The sequence below is a fragment of the Panthera onca genome, chromosome B3 (assembly GCF_046562875.1).
Source record: "Panthera onca isolate mPanOnc1 chromosome B3, mPanOnc1 haplotype 2, whole genome shotgun sequence".
Lineage (NCBI taxonomy): Eukaryota > Metazoa > Chordata > Mammalia > Carnivora > Felidae > Panthera > Panthera onca.
The window spans coordinates 86,464,250-86,479,049 of NC_138344.1; the positions used below are offsets into that span (position 1 = coordinate 86,464,250).

A 14,800-nucleotide genomic window follows, 5' to 3' on the forward strand; every position below is an offset into this window, starting at 1 on the left:
TTCCCTGGACTCCTGTAGTAGCTTCTTAATTGCCTTTCTGCTTTTGCTCTTGTTCCTCTACGTGCTGTTCTTCACACAGCAGCCAGAGAGACCTCTTAAAAACATAAAGAAGATCAAGTTATTCCTTTGTTCAAAACCTTCCAATGGCTTCCCATCACATTGAGCATAAAATATGAATCCTTGACTATGGCCAGCCAAGACCCTACATGGTCTGACTGTTGCCCATTGATCTGCCTTCATGGTCAAATGCTCTTCTTTTCTTCACGCAAGTCACTCCACTCTGGCCTTTTGCTTTTGCTTGGAAATGGCAGGCTCCCTTCCTGCCTCAGAGCCCTCACACAAGCTATTCCCTAAGCAAGCACGAACACTCTTCCCACTGATCTGTCTGTGGTGCCTATCTTGCTTTCATTTCAGTTTCTGCCCAAATGTGGCCTCCTTAGCAAAAAAGACCATAGATTAATTAAAATCCAATGTTTAAAAACTTAAAATAAATCAAAATAAGTCTAGAAAGGGAAAACAAAGGGACAGAAAGCAGAGAAAACCAGCAGAAAACAAATAATAAAATCATAGACCTGAATCTAATCATATCAGATATTACATTAAATGGAAATGGGCAAAATGTGCCAATTAAAATAATGAGAATATCAGATTGGAATTTTTAAAAAGCCCCAACTATATTCTGGCTATAAGAAACATACTTTAAATGATATAAATAGGTAAAAGTCTAGGAAAAAAGCATGCCCTGCAGCCACTAATTAAAAGTAAAAACAACAAAAAAGTTTTTTCTTCATGTAAAGTAAAAAAATTAATTTAAAAACTAAATTAAAAAATGCAAGTTGAAAAAAACCCAGTGAAAGTATATGACTTTTAATATTAAGATGGCTAAATAAAACAAGCAAGAGAAACAGTCTTAAAACTGCCCAGGGAAAATTTTTTAGTGGGAGTAATTGATTAATAGTGAGGTTAAGTAGGGTGAGTACTGAAAACTTATTAGTTAATTGAAAGTTGTATGACCTTCATAAGAACACGTTGACCAGGAAGTAGAATGCAGCATTTAGACTGGCATTGTTTAGGAAGTTAATAGTTAAGCTGGTTGGATTAAGAACATTTGTTTATCCCTTTGTCCTCTTGAAAACCTACCAGGAAGACAGTAAAGGAATAAAAAATATATAATTCCACAAAGTTCAAGATAGTGGAAAAGAGTTGTTCATGGCACCCCAAACTACTACTCAAGATTTTAATACCTCAAACTTAAAAATAAATGAGTAGCCAAGGTTCCTACACTTGAGTGAAGTAAAACAGAGACTGAAACCAGCAAATGCATGGCCATAGGTATATGGGATGGTGGCAGGAGGTGTGAGGTGCATGGAGCGATGGTGTAAGATAGCTAAGTATTATCCTCTGGTGGAAGTTAAACCTGATAGGATACTCATGTTATTTAGAAATTGGAAGGTAAATAGCAAAACAAAAAACAGCAAGTTGTAAAAAGAATTGCCTCTGGGGAGTGGGAATCAAGTAAGGAGAGGGGGAACAGAAGGTCACTGTAAGCTTTTTAGTTTTATTAGACCCTATACACTGTATACACGGCTTGCTTTGATAAGACTAAAAATAAATAAACAACAAATGTCTTTAGAGGCAGTTTACAAATTACAAAATAAAATTGGCCTTATTTTTTTCTTAATTTTTTTAATGTTTATTATATATATTTAAGAGAGAGAGACAGAGAACGAGCAGAGTAAGGCAGAGAGAGAGGGAGACACAGAATCTGAAGCAGGCTTCAGGCTCTGAGCTGTCAGCACAGAGCCCAACACGGGGCTCAACCTCACGAACAATGAGATCATGACCTGAGCTGAAGTTGGACACTCAACCAACTAAGCCACACAGGCACCCCTAAAATTGGCCTTATTAAACAACAAGTAGAAGTTGAGGGAATGTGGAGACATGGCAGCCATTGGTGTTGACCATGCTTTCAAGGAGATGTTCTTTCGAGGTCAAGAACTAGAATGACAGGGCATGCGTAGTTTGATAGTGGGAGGATTGAGGGAAGGCACGTTAGGGTGGGGCAGTGAGACAAAGATTAAAGATACAGAAAACAGCAGGACTGTGATGGAGCAGGTATCCAGAAGAGACAGGAACGAATGAGGTCCCAGTCCACCCTCTGACACAGAAAGCAAGACAGTGTGGGTGAAGGTCTTTACAAATAAACTCGAATTAGTGGAGGGAATGAGAGTTGGGACTTTGCTTTGTGAAAAATGAGTTGTTGTGGTTTGTTATTTATGATCTCCATATTAAAGAAAAGATTAATGCAGATGAGAAAAATAATAAAAATGCTGATATCTTTATTTTGAGTAATGCTAACAGTCATCATTTATGTCTATTGCTGATCATTAATGTCTAATTACCATATAGTGTAATAATGGTTATATATATAAAGTCAGGTTGACATTTATAAATTTTATCTGATTACAAAACGGAAATTGGTATTCTCAACCTTTTAGGTTTATGATCACTCCCCACAACTCCTCAAATTAATAGGAACATTTAAACAAATCTCACACTTACAAATTTGCCTCTATTTTAGCCAAATGATCCTTCTAGAGGAGTTAGCTACCAGCATATTTGATTAGATTATATTTGATTAGACAATGACTTTCTTATTTTCTCCCAAATATTTCCATTTGGTATCAAAATTTACTTCAGGAATCTAAGTGGGGAGTCCACATTCGCGGGTTGGTCTCGGTGACTAATACCTTCCTCCCCCAGTAGGATCGCAGAATGCTCATTTGACCCCACTACTCCATCTTTCACCCGAGTATTTGCAGAAAACGCATTCTATCCTCAAAAGACAGCCAGCTGGGGCGCCTGGGTGGCGCAGTCGGTTAAGCGTCCGACTTCAGCCAGGTCACGATCTCGCGGTCTGTGAGTTCGAGCCCCGCGTCAGGCTCTGGGCTGATGGCTCAGAGCCTGGAGCCTGTTTCCGATTCTGTGTCTCCCTCTCTCTCTGCCCCTCCCCCGTTCATGCTCTGTCTCTCTCTGTCCCAAAAATAAAAATAAAAATTTGAAAAAAAAAATTTAAAAAAAAAAAAAAAAAAAAGACAGCCAGCTTCCTCCCTCTGGCACAGCCCTGGAAGGTTTGTGGAAGAAAGATGGGAAGGAGATAGAAAAGGGGGAACAGAGAAGGACAGGGAGACGATCTGTTAAGCTTAGCCCATCTCCGGCACCTACTAGAGGACGTTAGGGCCACAGCATCAGATTTAGCACTTTTAATTCTCTTAACAACCTCTTCCCCAGGGTCATTCAGGTCTATCCTAGCTGACTTCTCTAACTCAAAATCGTGGGGTTAGAGTTTACATTGCTCCCTCTCAGGAGGCTTCTAGGATTCCTGGACAAAATGATACACTCCTTCCCAGAAGTGTGGATTCCAAAGGTAGGAGTAGCCATAGCTAATCCACATGAAAGGCCCAGTTATATGCTTTAACTGGGCCCGAGTATCTGCTTGTCTTATGGACATGTATTGCCAAAGCTTGTCTCCAAGTGAATTTCTCTTTCTATCTAGATGAGGATGTTTCTGGTGATGTGCACTCAGAAAACAAAAACAAAAACAAAAAACAATTAAAAGAAAGCAAATGAAATATCTCCTTACACACATCAGGGCAAAACCACAAGGACAGTGGAGACTAGTAGCGTAAGATTCCGAGTGAGTTTTCAGTTATGGGTTTCCTCTCCTCCATCGATTCTCACTAGCTGTGATACTAAAAGGAAAAAAAAAGTTTTAGGAAGATGTATATTTTTAATGCTTGTGTTAAGTATGTTCATGGTAGAATCAAAGTTAGAAAGAAGTTTAAGAAAGCACAGAAGATCATGTTGCAAAATTAACAAAGCCCTGTAAAACTGTTTCAGGATTTTAAACAAGCTGCGCTGATAAGCAAGACTAATGTGAGCCTTTGTCAAGCCACTGCCATGTGCCATCACAGGTACGGAGTGCAATGTGTGTTGACATGAAAGCAGGTAGGACCAACAAATTTATAGTAATGATAGAAGAATAGAAGAAACAGAGGAAAATGTTGTGGAAGTAACAGAGTACAAAAATCGGGAGAGACACAAAGACTCCCTATAAAGTAGTGGGGGGCACACCTGAATGTGTCATTAGCACCCTTCTACCTTCCAATAAGTGATTTAGCCAAGTCTGCAAGAAAATACCTGTATCATGGCATTACGGTACCCACCTGCTACACCCCAGGACAGGACCTTGGTAATAACCAAGTAATAAAATCATGCATAGCTTGAAATAGCTAAAAATAAAATCAAATTAATTAATTTTGTTCATAAAATGGAACTAGCTTTTAAAAAGCATGTTTCTTGGAAGAGAGGGTGATTTCAAAAAGTAATACATTTTCAAGAATATTTTGCATTTAGAAAACATAGTTCTAAATCTAAAACCAATTACAATAATACCAGTAAATATCCACAAAATACAATAAAATCTGCAAAAAAAAAAACCCCATATTACTAAAACATTGTTACCTGTTTCTGGGGATATTATAAAAATAATTAAGTTATAGAAGGGGAGAAAAGAGCAGTTACATAGGCTAAAATACAGATGGTGATCAGTTAATAACTTAGATAGTATTGGGGGTACCTGGGTGGCTTACTCAGTTAAGTGTCTTACTTCGGCTCAGGTCATGATCTCACGGTTTGTGAGTTTGAGACCCCATAGGGCTCTGAGCTAACAGCTCGGAGCCTGGAGCCTGTTTCAGATTCTGTGTTTCCCTCTCTCTCTGCCCCTACCCCACTCACGCTCTCTGTCTTTCTCTCTCTAAAAAATAAATAAACACTGAAAAAAACTTAGATAGTATTAGAGTAGATATATTTTGTTAACTATAGTGTTTCTACATATACATTTAGCATCTAAAAATTAATTTCTGGTCATTTTGCTTTTAAAAGCATAGAGGTTCACACATGAAGATTTTAATGTGGAATAAAATGTATTTGAGTAAGTAATAGTTTACAGCATTATTTTTCATGAAACAATAGCAATTAATTGGAAGGGAAATTAGGATATTCATAAATTATGTAGACTAAGCTGTGTAAATATCCAATTTAGAGAATAGAATACAGTTTGAATTATTTAGGAAATCAACATTCTGTTTTTCCCTTTAGGACATAGGTAGTACAGCTACATTTCCCTGTGAGAGTAAGACTTTTTTTTTTTTTTAACAAATATAGTAATCTAATAACTGGTACTTGTGAAAGGCATCACTGAGTTAAAAAGCATTTATTTTTCTATAGACAGCAAAACATAGTCACACCACTGTCTGTGTTAATCCAGCAACCTTTGCATAACCCGTCTCTTTAGGTAATTGTCATTCTTAAAGAGAGGTGGACTAGTGATGACTGATGTGTTTGTTTTGGTGGGTGAGTGCAGACCAAAAATGTCTGAGGTCATTGTATTCTCTTAAAATTAAAAAAAAAAAGACTCCAAAATCTTTCCTAACCTCATTCCTATGTTTAGCAACTATTAGAGACAGTAAAGTTCTCTCTCTGTCAGTCCCCAATCTCTTTTATGAAATGTAATCACTGAGTCTATATGGTAGAGCCTCCTTAAGCTGATACTGCTTTGCAATTCCAAATAACCCAACTTTCATCAGCCGACTGGAATCTCTATTGTCCTTTAATAAAAGTAGAATTTAAATCAACAGTAAAGCCCTGATAACTCAACAGTCCCAATTCCATGTGGTTTCAGTTTTACTGAATTTGGCAATAAGGAATGTTTAGTGATTGGTTGTATTTATTTCAGGAAACGTATTTTTGCTTTTCAAGGTATGCCATAACATACTTTTACCACAGCAGCATGGTTTCTAAGTATTGAGATTCATTATTGATGTCTTCTAGCAGGGAAAGTAAAAGTTTTTTCATTTGGAAAATTCAAAAAAAAGAAAAAGGAATAAATCTTTAAATTTTAGGACTTTGATCTTTGAACTCATGGGGTTGCAGACTTTTGAAGTATGCCTTTGTATATCTCTGGCTCTCACTCTTGTCGTTGCTAGGAGACAACATTCCTTAGGCTGAATATCCTACTTGTTGTCCAATTTGGTCACTAAGAGTGTTATGGTAGAGTTAATTTTTAGATCTCTTTGAGAAAGCCACCTTCAGATTAAAAAAAAAAAATGGCACAGAGAGAAAGCCTGATTTACTCAGAATTATATATCCTATCCACTTTTTACTCTGGCACATTTATTTTCCTATTCTTACATTTGCATAAAATGTTTTTGAATCCTGGACTCTGCAAACCACATTCTTTAGTTTTGGGAGGTATTTATGATTTATTTGTACAACTCAGTAGTGCACATCTGGTCACGTATGTGATTAATTTGAAAATGCAGTGGACCTTTGTGTCTGTGGCCTCACCTGCACACTCAGCACATGGTCCATAGTTATGGACATTGTAATGAAAATCATGCATCTTCCCCAGTGATCACGTTATTTTTAAATTTATAAAAGCACATTTTATTTTAGAAAAACTAATTTAATATACTTTTATATATATTTGTAATTGATGCTTAACAATTTATGTCTTGATTAATATGTATCCTGATATAACATAGATACTCTACCAGTTGTTTACTATTGTTTCCCAATTGTTTAACTACATGTGATTATTTAACAAGAGCTTCAATCTAGGATATTGTGTGATATTCACATCTTCAGAAAAATGAAATTGCTATGTCTATAGTGGTATCTGTGTCATTTCTTTTTCTGTCTCTGGGAAGTCTCTGGTTTTGGCACTGTCCACCTCCTCTGGACTTAATTTTTAGTCATTGTCAGCTTTGAAGAACTTGCGAGGTGTCTTTCAAAGTTCCTTTCCAGCTTAAGCTTTAATAATTATTTACTTAGCCTGAATAGACTAGGTGCTCATTAAACTTTAGGGCTGATAACTAGATAGGTATAGAAAAATAGCTTTGATTTATTGCCTCATTTTTTTTTTTAAATTTGTTAGTTTAGGGACACCTGGGTAGCTCAGTTAGTTAGGCATCTGACTTTTGATTTCTGTTCAGGTATACTCTCACAGTTTGTGGGTTCAAGCCCCATGTTAGGCTCTGTGCTGACAGTGCAGAGCCTGCTTGAGATTCTCTCTCTCTCTCTCTCTCTCTCTCTCTGCCCCTCCCCAGCTCATGCCCTCTCTCTCTCTCAAAAGAAATATCTGATAAGGGGTTAATATCTAATATGTATAAAGAATTTATACAACTCAACGCCAACCCCTCCCTCCCCCAAATAATTAGATCAAAAATAGGGAACTTGCATAGATATTTTTCCAAAGAAAACATACAGATGCCAAAGGGTACATGAAAAGATGCTCAACATCACTTATCATCAGGGACATGCAACTCAAAACCACAATGAGAGATTACCTCACACCAGTCAGAATGGCTAGTACCAAAAAGACAAGAAATAACAAGTGTTGGCGAGGATGTGGACAAAAGGGAACCCTCATGGTGCACTGTTTATTTTTATTTTTTTATTTTTTTAAGTTGTTTAAATATTTTTTTTATGTTTATTTATTTTTGAAAGAGAGAGAGGGTGTGAGCAGGGGACGGGCAGGGAGAAAGGGAGACACAGAATCCAAAGCAGGCTCCAGGCTCTGAACTATCAGCACAGAGTCTGATGTGGGGCTTGAACGCACAGACTGTGAGATCATGACCTGAGCCGAAGTCAGATGCTCAACCAACTGAGCCACCCAGGCGCCCCTTAACTATAAACTTTTATTTTTTTTTTTATTTTTTATTTTATTTTATTTTATTTTATTTTATTATTATTTTTTTTAATTTTATTTTTTAATATATGAAATTTACTGTCAAATTGGTTTCCATACAACACCCAGTGCTCATCCCAAAAGGTGCCCTCCTCAATACCCATCACCCACCCTGCCCTCCCTCCCACCCTGCCCTCCCTCCCACCCCCCATCAACCCTCAGTTTGTTCTCAGTTTTTAACAGTCTCTAATGCTTTGGCTCTCTCCCACTCTAACCTCTTTTTTTTTTTTTTTTTTTTTTTTTCCTTCCCCTCCCCCATGGGTTTCTGTTATGTTTCTCAGGATCCACATAAGAGTGAAACCATATGGTATCTGTCTTTCTCTGTATGGCTTATTTCACTTAGCATCACACTCTCCAGTTCCATCCATGTTGCTACAAAAGGCCATATTTCATTTTTTCTCATTGCCACGTAGTATTCCATTGTGTATATAAACCACAATTTCTTTATCCATTCATCAGTTGATGGACATTTAGGCTCTTTCCATAATTTGGCTATTGTTGAGAGTGCCGCTATAAACATTGGGGTACAGGTGCCCCTATGCATCAGTACTCCTGTACCCCTTGGATAAATTCCTAGCAGTGGTGCACTGTTTAGAATGTAAATTGGTGCAACCAGTGTGGAAAACATTAAGGAATTTCCTTAAAAAATTAAAAATAGAAATACCATATGATCCAGTGATTCCATTACTTTACCCAAAGAAAACAAAAACATTAATTTGAAAAGATCTGTGCAGCCCTATGTTTATTGAAGCATATTTACAATAACCAAGATATGGAGGTAACCCAAATGCCCTTCAATAGATGAATGGATAAAGAATATGTGGCACACACACACACACACACACACACACACACACACACTGGAATTACTCAGCCATAAAAAAGAATGCCATTTGCAATAACATAGATGGACCTAGAGGGTATTATGCTAAGTCGAATAGATCAGGCAGAGAATGACAAATGTGGAAGTTAAAAAACAAAACAAATGAGCAAACAAACAAAAACAGAAACAAACTCCTAACTACAGAAAACAAATTGGTGGTTTCCAGAAAGGACAGGGATGGGGAATGGGCAAAATAGGTCAAGGGGATTGAGAGGTACAAAGGAAAACAGAATGCGTTATCCACTTTTAGAGTGATTCCTGTAAGCAGTGAGACTGCAGCCTCAGGCATTGTTACCCTATATTCAGTGAACTTTTACCTCTCCAATAGTGCCAGTAATCAGGAGAGAAGCACAATTTCACTGTAAACTACTGAGGGAAGTGAACCTGTGTTTTCTTAGTAACAATCCACAGAGAGAACTCTGTGGGTACCAACTGACTCATGTATGTGAATGTTCACTTTTGCCTGCCTATACTAGAAGGAAGGACTAGCTAGCTTCCTGGTATTTCACTGTTGATTCTTGTATGATCTTCTGACAGAACACCTGATGCCCCATGTTTGGGGAGTGTTTGCCAAAACATGCAGCAAATATCCTAAGTACCACAATTATTCTTCATGGCTTAGGCATTAAACAATATTGAATCACGTTGTGAGAAACTGAATTGCTTTTCAGCCTCAAACTGAATTCTTTCTCAAACCTTATGAATACATCAAGGGGAAAGTCTCAGCCAAAATCTAGTCTTAACAACTTTCCAACACTTTGTAATAGAACTCAGGTTCAGTTTCCTACAGACCATAGTATCCAACTCCAATAGCTATTTATTTTTACGGTTGCTTTCTATTTATGGTATGAAATATTAATTTTCTACTTATGGGATTGAAATTAAGTTGTCTTTTAAAATAAATTGAGTTAAGGGGTGCCTGGGTGGCTCAGTCAGTTAAGCGTCTGACTTTGGCTCAGGTCATGATCTCACAGTTTGTGAGTTTGAGTGAGTTTGTGAGTTTGTGAGTCAGGCTCTGTGCTGACAGCTCAGAGCCTACAGCCTGCTTCACATTGTGTCTTCCTCTCTCTCTGCCCCTACCCCACTCATGCTGTCTCTCTCTCTCTCTCAAAAATAAACATTAAAAAAAAATAAATTGAGTTAAGTAAAAAACAGTGATTTGGCCTAAAGAAAAATGTTCAGTAAATGATAGCGTAGGTAGAACATAGGGCAGCTGTCACAAAGGAGGGGCTGAAGTTTGGGGAACACTATAAAGAGATATTCCTGAGTAATATCTAGGAGATGACAGTCTCTAGAATAGTTTCCCTGGGCTCCATGTATTTTATGAAGGAAAAATTAGTAAAGTAGTGGTGTATCTTGTTAAATTTTGAGACCGTTTTGAGAAGTAATGAAGAAGAGGCTGGGAGAAAGATGGCCATCTTTATTGAGGGTTTCTTTGCTCAGTGGTTTTCACACGTGCTCATTTGCTCTTCAGAACAATTTTGAAAAATTAATATTAATTTACACATTCAGGTTTAGGTCTGAGCTTTCTTCTGACTACACTGTTGAGATATCAGATCTTGTGCACCAACAGCAGGTAGATTTAAAGCAAAGAATGTGAGCAGAGATGACCACATGAAAAAGTGTGACGTTTGAGGTTATGGTTTACCCAAGTCTGAATCCTAGATATTGTACACTGTTGAACGTCACTATGCTATTTACTGCGCACAGACTTTTCTGAGCCATTTTCTTTTCATCTACAAAATGTAGAAAATTATAACTAGCTTAAGAATTGTTGGAGGCATTAAGTGAAATAGCATAGGTAATGCAATTAGGACAGTACGTGGTAGGTAAGAAGTTACTCAGTGTTAGCTCCCTCATTCTAGAGACTGAATATAATTATTAGATATGCATATACGATGGAAAAGTGACTATATCTGCCCACGAACAAATATTTGATTATTTTACTAGCTCTCATCCTACCACAAGAGAATAATTAGGGACGAGAGATAGAGTTATCATTTATTCACATGTGTTCACAAGTTAATAAATTGAACGCATTTCACTTTTTTTTTCTTTTCTCCTTTCCTGGTGTCATAAAGAAAGCATTTCCCTTTATAGAAGATCTGATATAGGCCTGCCATGTGATAAAAATTTGGTTCCTTTCATTGTATAAGGAAATGTGAAATACATAAATACATTTATTTTAATCTGATTTAAATAGTGTATTTTCATCATTAATAGTGCATGTTTTTCTGTACTGGTCACTGATAGCTGTTAAAAACAAGTTCAGGAATGCCATTCATACTTGTATAGTTCTGAAAAAAGAACTTTAGAATATCATCCCAACATATTCTGCCTTTTTCCTTTCACCAAAAACTTCAAAGACCCTGTCAGTCTTCCTTAGGTCATATGAACTCATGTACTCACTTCCTATGATGGATAATAAAAATGAAAAAAATTTTTTATAAGTGTCAATGCAAATCTTCATGGGTAAATTATATACAGAAAAGCACTTAGAAAATTCATCAGAAAGCATCAATATTTTCATTTATTTTCAGAAATAAGGAATTTGAAGAAGCTGTTGATTTCTTCACCTGGGCTCTTAAAATTGATCCATGTTTTCTGGATGCTTATGTTGGACGGGGAAATTCTTACATGGAATACGGCCATGATGGAGCTACCAAACGAGCACAGAAGGACTTTCTTAAAGTGTTGCGCATTAATCCAACATACACAAAAGCCAGAATTAGTTTAGGCTATAATTTACAGGTAGTATTCTATAATAACATATTAGTTCATAAAAATTCCTTTTGGAAAAAGGAGAAGAATATATTTGGCCCTTTACTGGTGATTAGGATACATGTTATTTCCTTGGTTATGTACATTTTACCTTTCCCTTAAGGTTAGAGCAGCAGTGAGAAGCGAGGGTTTATTAGTCACAGGGAGGCTGCCTGGGGACCACACCCAGGGGCCTGGTGCATAGTGAGGTGATGACCCTTCAAACCTGAGGTTCCTTAACACCTGTGCCCTGCCTTACCTTACCCCCACACTTACATCTTTTGAAATTTGCCTGATGGGTTTCACATATAACAAACCTGGCTAACATTTGTTTCACTAACCTGTATTGGACCCCAGAGCTATTGTCCTGTTGAATTAATGAAAAGCTAGAGAGAATAAGCAATGGGTGAGGGTTTTAAAGTTGACTTTAGCCATACAATGGGTCAGATAAACACTGTACAAGGGATTCAGGTCATCTTCCAAATGGCAGTGAGTGAGAACTTACTGGGCAGGCAAGAGACTAGGTGTTTGTCCTTTCAGCAAGGTGGGAAAGTATTACTCTCTGTGTCACTACACAGGTCTCTGAGTGGTTTCTGGAACACACTGACCTGACCCATGCACTCACGAACCTATTTGCACTAATAAAATATGTAGCGACATCCTTGGAATAAAGTGCTAAGTGTGCTTTATATTCCATGAAGAGGAACTGAGTAATTAAAATTTTCTTCTCTTTTTTAAAATCTTTTTTTCAATATTCAAAATTTTAGATAATGGACAGCAAATATGTTCAAAATATTGTAATTTGCAGAAATTCTTATTAATAATCTGCAATTACAGTTGATTTTTTTTTAATTTGAAAATAAATGAGTTTGGCTGATCTAATAATATTAATAACATTGGAGTTGATTGTTAAGATTGGCAGCTATAGTGAAGTGTGCCCAAGAACTTATAATAAGGAAAATAAGATTGCTCTCTGAGACTTAAACATAAAATTAGCCATTATTGGATCACAGTAGAAATTTGCAAAGTCAGTTTGAAGAGACAGGATGACTTCCAAAGCTGCTAGAGCTGATTGCAATCCAATGAAATGTGTTAACATTGTCATGCATCGCATTCAAAAGGCATTTTACTGAGCACCTAATATAGGATAAGAATTACTCTAGGCCTAGTGATATGCAGTAAACCAAATATACTTGGTTCTTCTTTTAGAGTTTACTGCCTACTAGAGAGATGAGTATCAAGCAATCATGTGAATAATTATTTAATTATACTTATGATAAGTGCAACAAAGGAAAAAGATGTGTTTTAGGACAACTTATAACAAGTGAACTTAGATTTGTTGAAGGGGTAAGGGAGGGCTTTTTGAGAAATTAACAATTAAAGGGAGTGTGAAAGACTAGTAATCAGTCAGAGTTAAGAATTGGGGCTAAGACACAGTGAACAACCCATTAGAAAGTCTTGTGAAAAAACAGAGGGCCCAAGTGGATGGAATGTTACGGGAAGAAGAGAGTGTTGTAGGACAAGGCTAGAGAATTGGAAAATGACTGGAGGTGAAGGCCTTTCAGGCCAGTTAAAAATGCTAATATAATTAACCAAAGCAGAGACATCAGAGTTTTGTTTATGAAGATCTCACTTTGTATATATCAACCTGAAAGAAGATTGAGAAACATCAGTATGAGGAAGGATTGAGTCAGGAAAGGAAGGACTTAGAAGAGTTACAGAGGTTCATCCAATTTCTGCTCAGGGGAAAGAGTAACCATTTGTTCAACAAAGACAGATTTCTCTACTGTGTGCCTAGCACTAGCGATATAGAAGTTAGCCAAAACAGATGTCAGAAACAGATGACAGATATCCTATTGTGAGGCTGTCTGCAGCTTAATATTCTTATTCTTGTTTCTCAAATGAATTTGTCATGACAGTGTTGATTTTCACATAATTTGTGCAGAGGCAGAAGATTTGCTGGTTAAAGAACAGTGTATAGTTAAAATATTAGTTTTATGTAAGAGTCACTGGGCTCAGTTTGGTGTATGTGAGGCAGCTTCTGGCAAGGTGGGTTTTTAACCTATGAGAATAAAGGACAGACTCTGGACCTCCATGAATTTATCAGCTCACTGCCTTACGGTGATGAGGTATTTAGTTGCTAGCTGGTCTTCCCTTGGAAATACTTGGACATCTTTCAGTTAACAGCACCCCTCTCCTAACCTTTGTTCTTATTTTCCAGTTGGTGCTAAGGTTTGTATGAACAGATACTTGGTAGATTTGAATGCATTTTTCCATGAAATATGTATAGTGATTCTAAAATTCTAGATGCTAGTAAAATCTGTCAAAATAAGTTTTACGCTATTAGTTTATTCTCAACACATTTATTTTGTTATTTTCATTATGTATATGTTATGTATAGCTGGATATTCAATGCCAAGGAATAAATACAATCCCTACCTGTGTGTGTATGGAGCTCAAGTAAACCTCATGGTGGTGATTGTCAGAAGCGTTAGTGTTCTCCAAGATTGGCATAAGAGATGACTCTGACAAGTAGATTTATTTTAATTAATTAAAATGTTAGTATGAATACTCAGAGGTAATTTAGTCAATTGAGTGCACTCACAGTACAATCTACTTCTTTTTTTTTTTTTTAATATCTTGGATTTAGCACAATATAAATTGGCCCTTACTGAAGGCTTTAACTGATTAAGGTAGAACCATAAACATTTGTCGCATTATAGACAATTTCTAACTTGTCATGTTATAGACAATTTCTAACTTCATGTAAATGAAACCTTATTTTAGGCCCAAGGAAAATTCCAGAAAGCTTGGAATCACTTTACCGTTGCCATAGAAGTTGATCCAAAATGCTACTTAGCCTATGAAGGAAGAGCTGTGGTCTCTCTTCAGATGGGTGATAATTTTGCTGCAATTCAAGACATTAATGCTGCCATAAAGGTAAAAATGCACTTAGATTATATTATCATTGGCATAAATTAGCACCATTAATAAATAGGGTTATGTAACTTCTTGGTTACTTTTTAAAGTAACTTATAGGGAAAATGATATTTGTGTGTTTTCTTTTTCCAGAAGAATCCTGAAGAGTTATCATAGTTTGTCAATTTTATAATGTAAATAACATTTAAAATCCAAAATACAAACTCATGACAAATGTTGACTCTTGTCAGTAAATGCAATTTATAGTTTCATGGGACATAAATATTAGTTTGTAATAAAAAATAAATGCAAAAAATAAAATAATGTTCTGGGTTCAAAGGAACTAAAGAAAGAACAATATAAATTCCAAAATCCTTCTGTAGTGAAATGGCAAATAAAAATCTTAGGTTTTGTATACAGTGACAGAA

General features: G+C 36.6%; 1 protein-coding gene across 1 annotated transcript in view; it reads left to right on the forward strand.

Moving 5' to 3' along the window:
- TTC6 (tetratricopeptide repeat domain 6) overlaps positions 1–14,800 on the forward strand; it is a 201,928-nt gene that overhangs the window by 177,668 nt on the left and 9,460 nt on the right. The window contains exons 27-29 of the mRNA XM_060619579.3: positions 3,901–3,974; positions 11,234–11,444; positions 14,241–14,393. Of these exons, the coding sequence (XP_060475562.3) occupies positions 3,901–3,974; positions 11,234–11,444; positions 14,241–14,393 (438 nt within the window). The remainder of the gene's footprint in view (positions 1–3,900; positions 3,975–11,233; positions 11,445–14,240; positions 14,394–14,800) is intronic.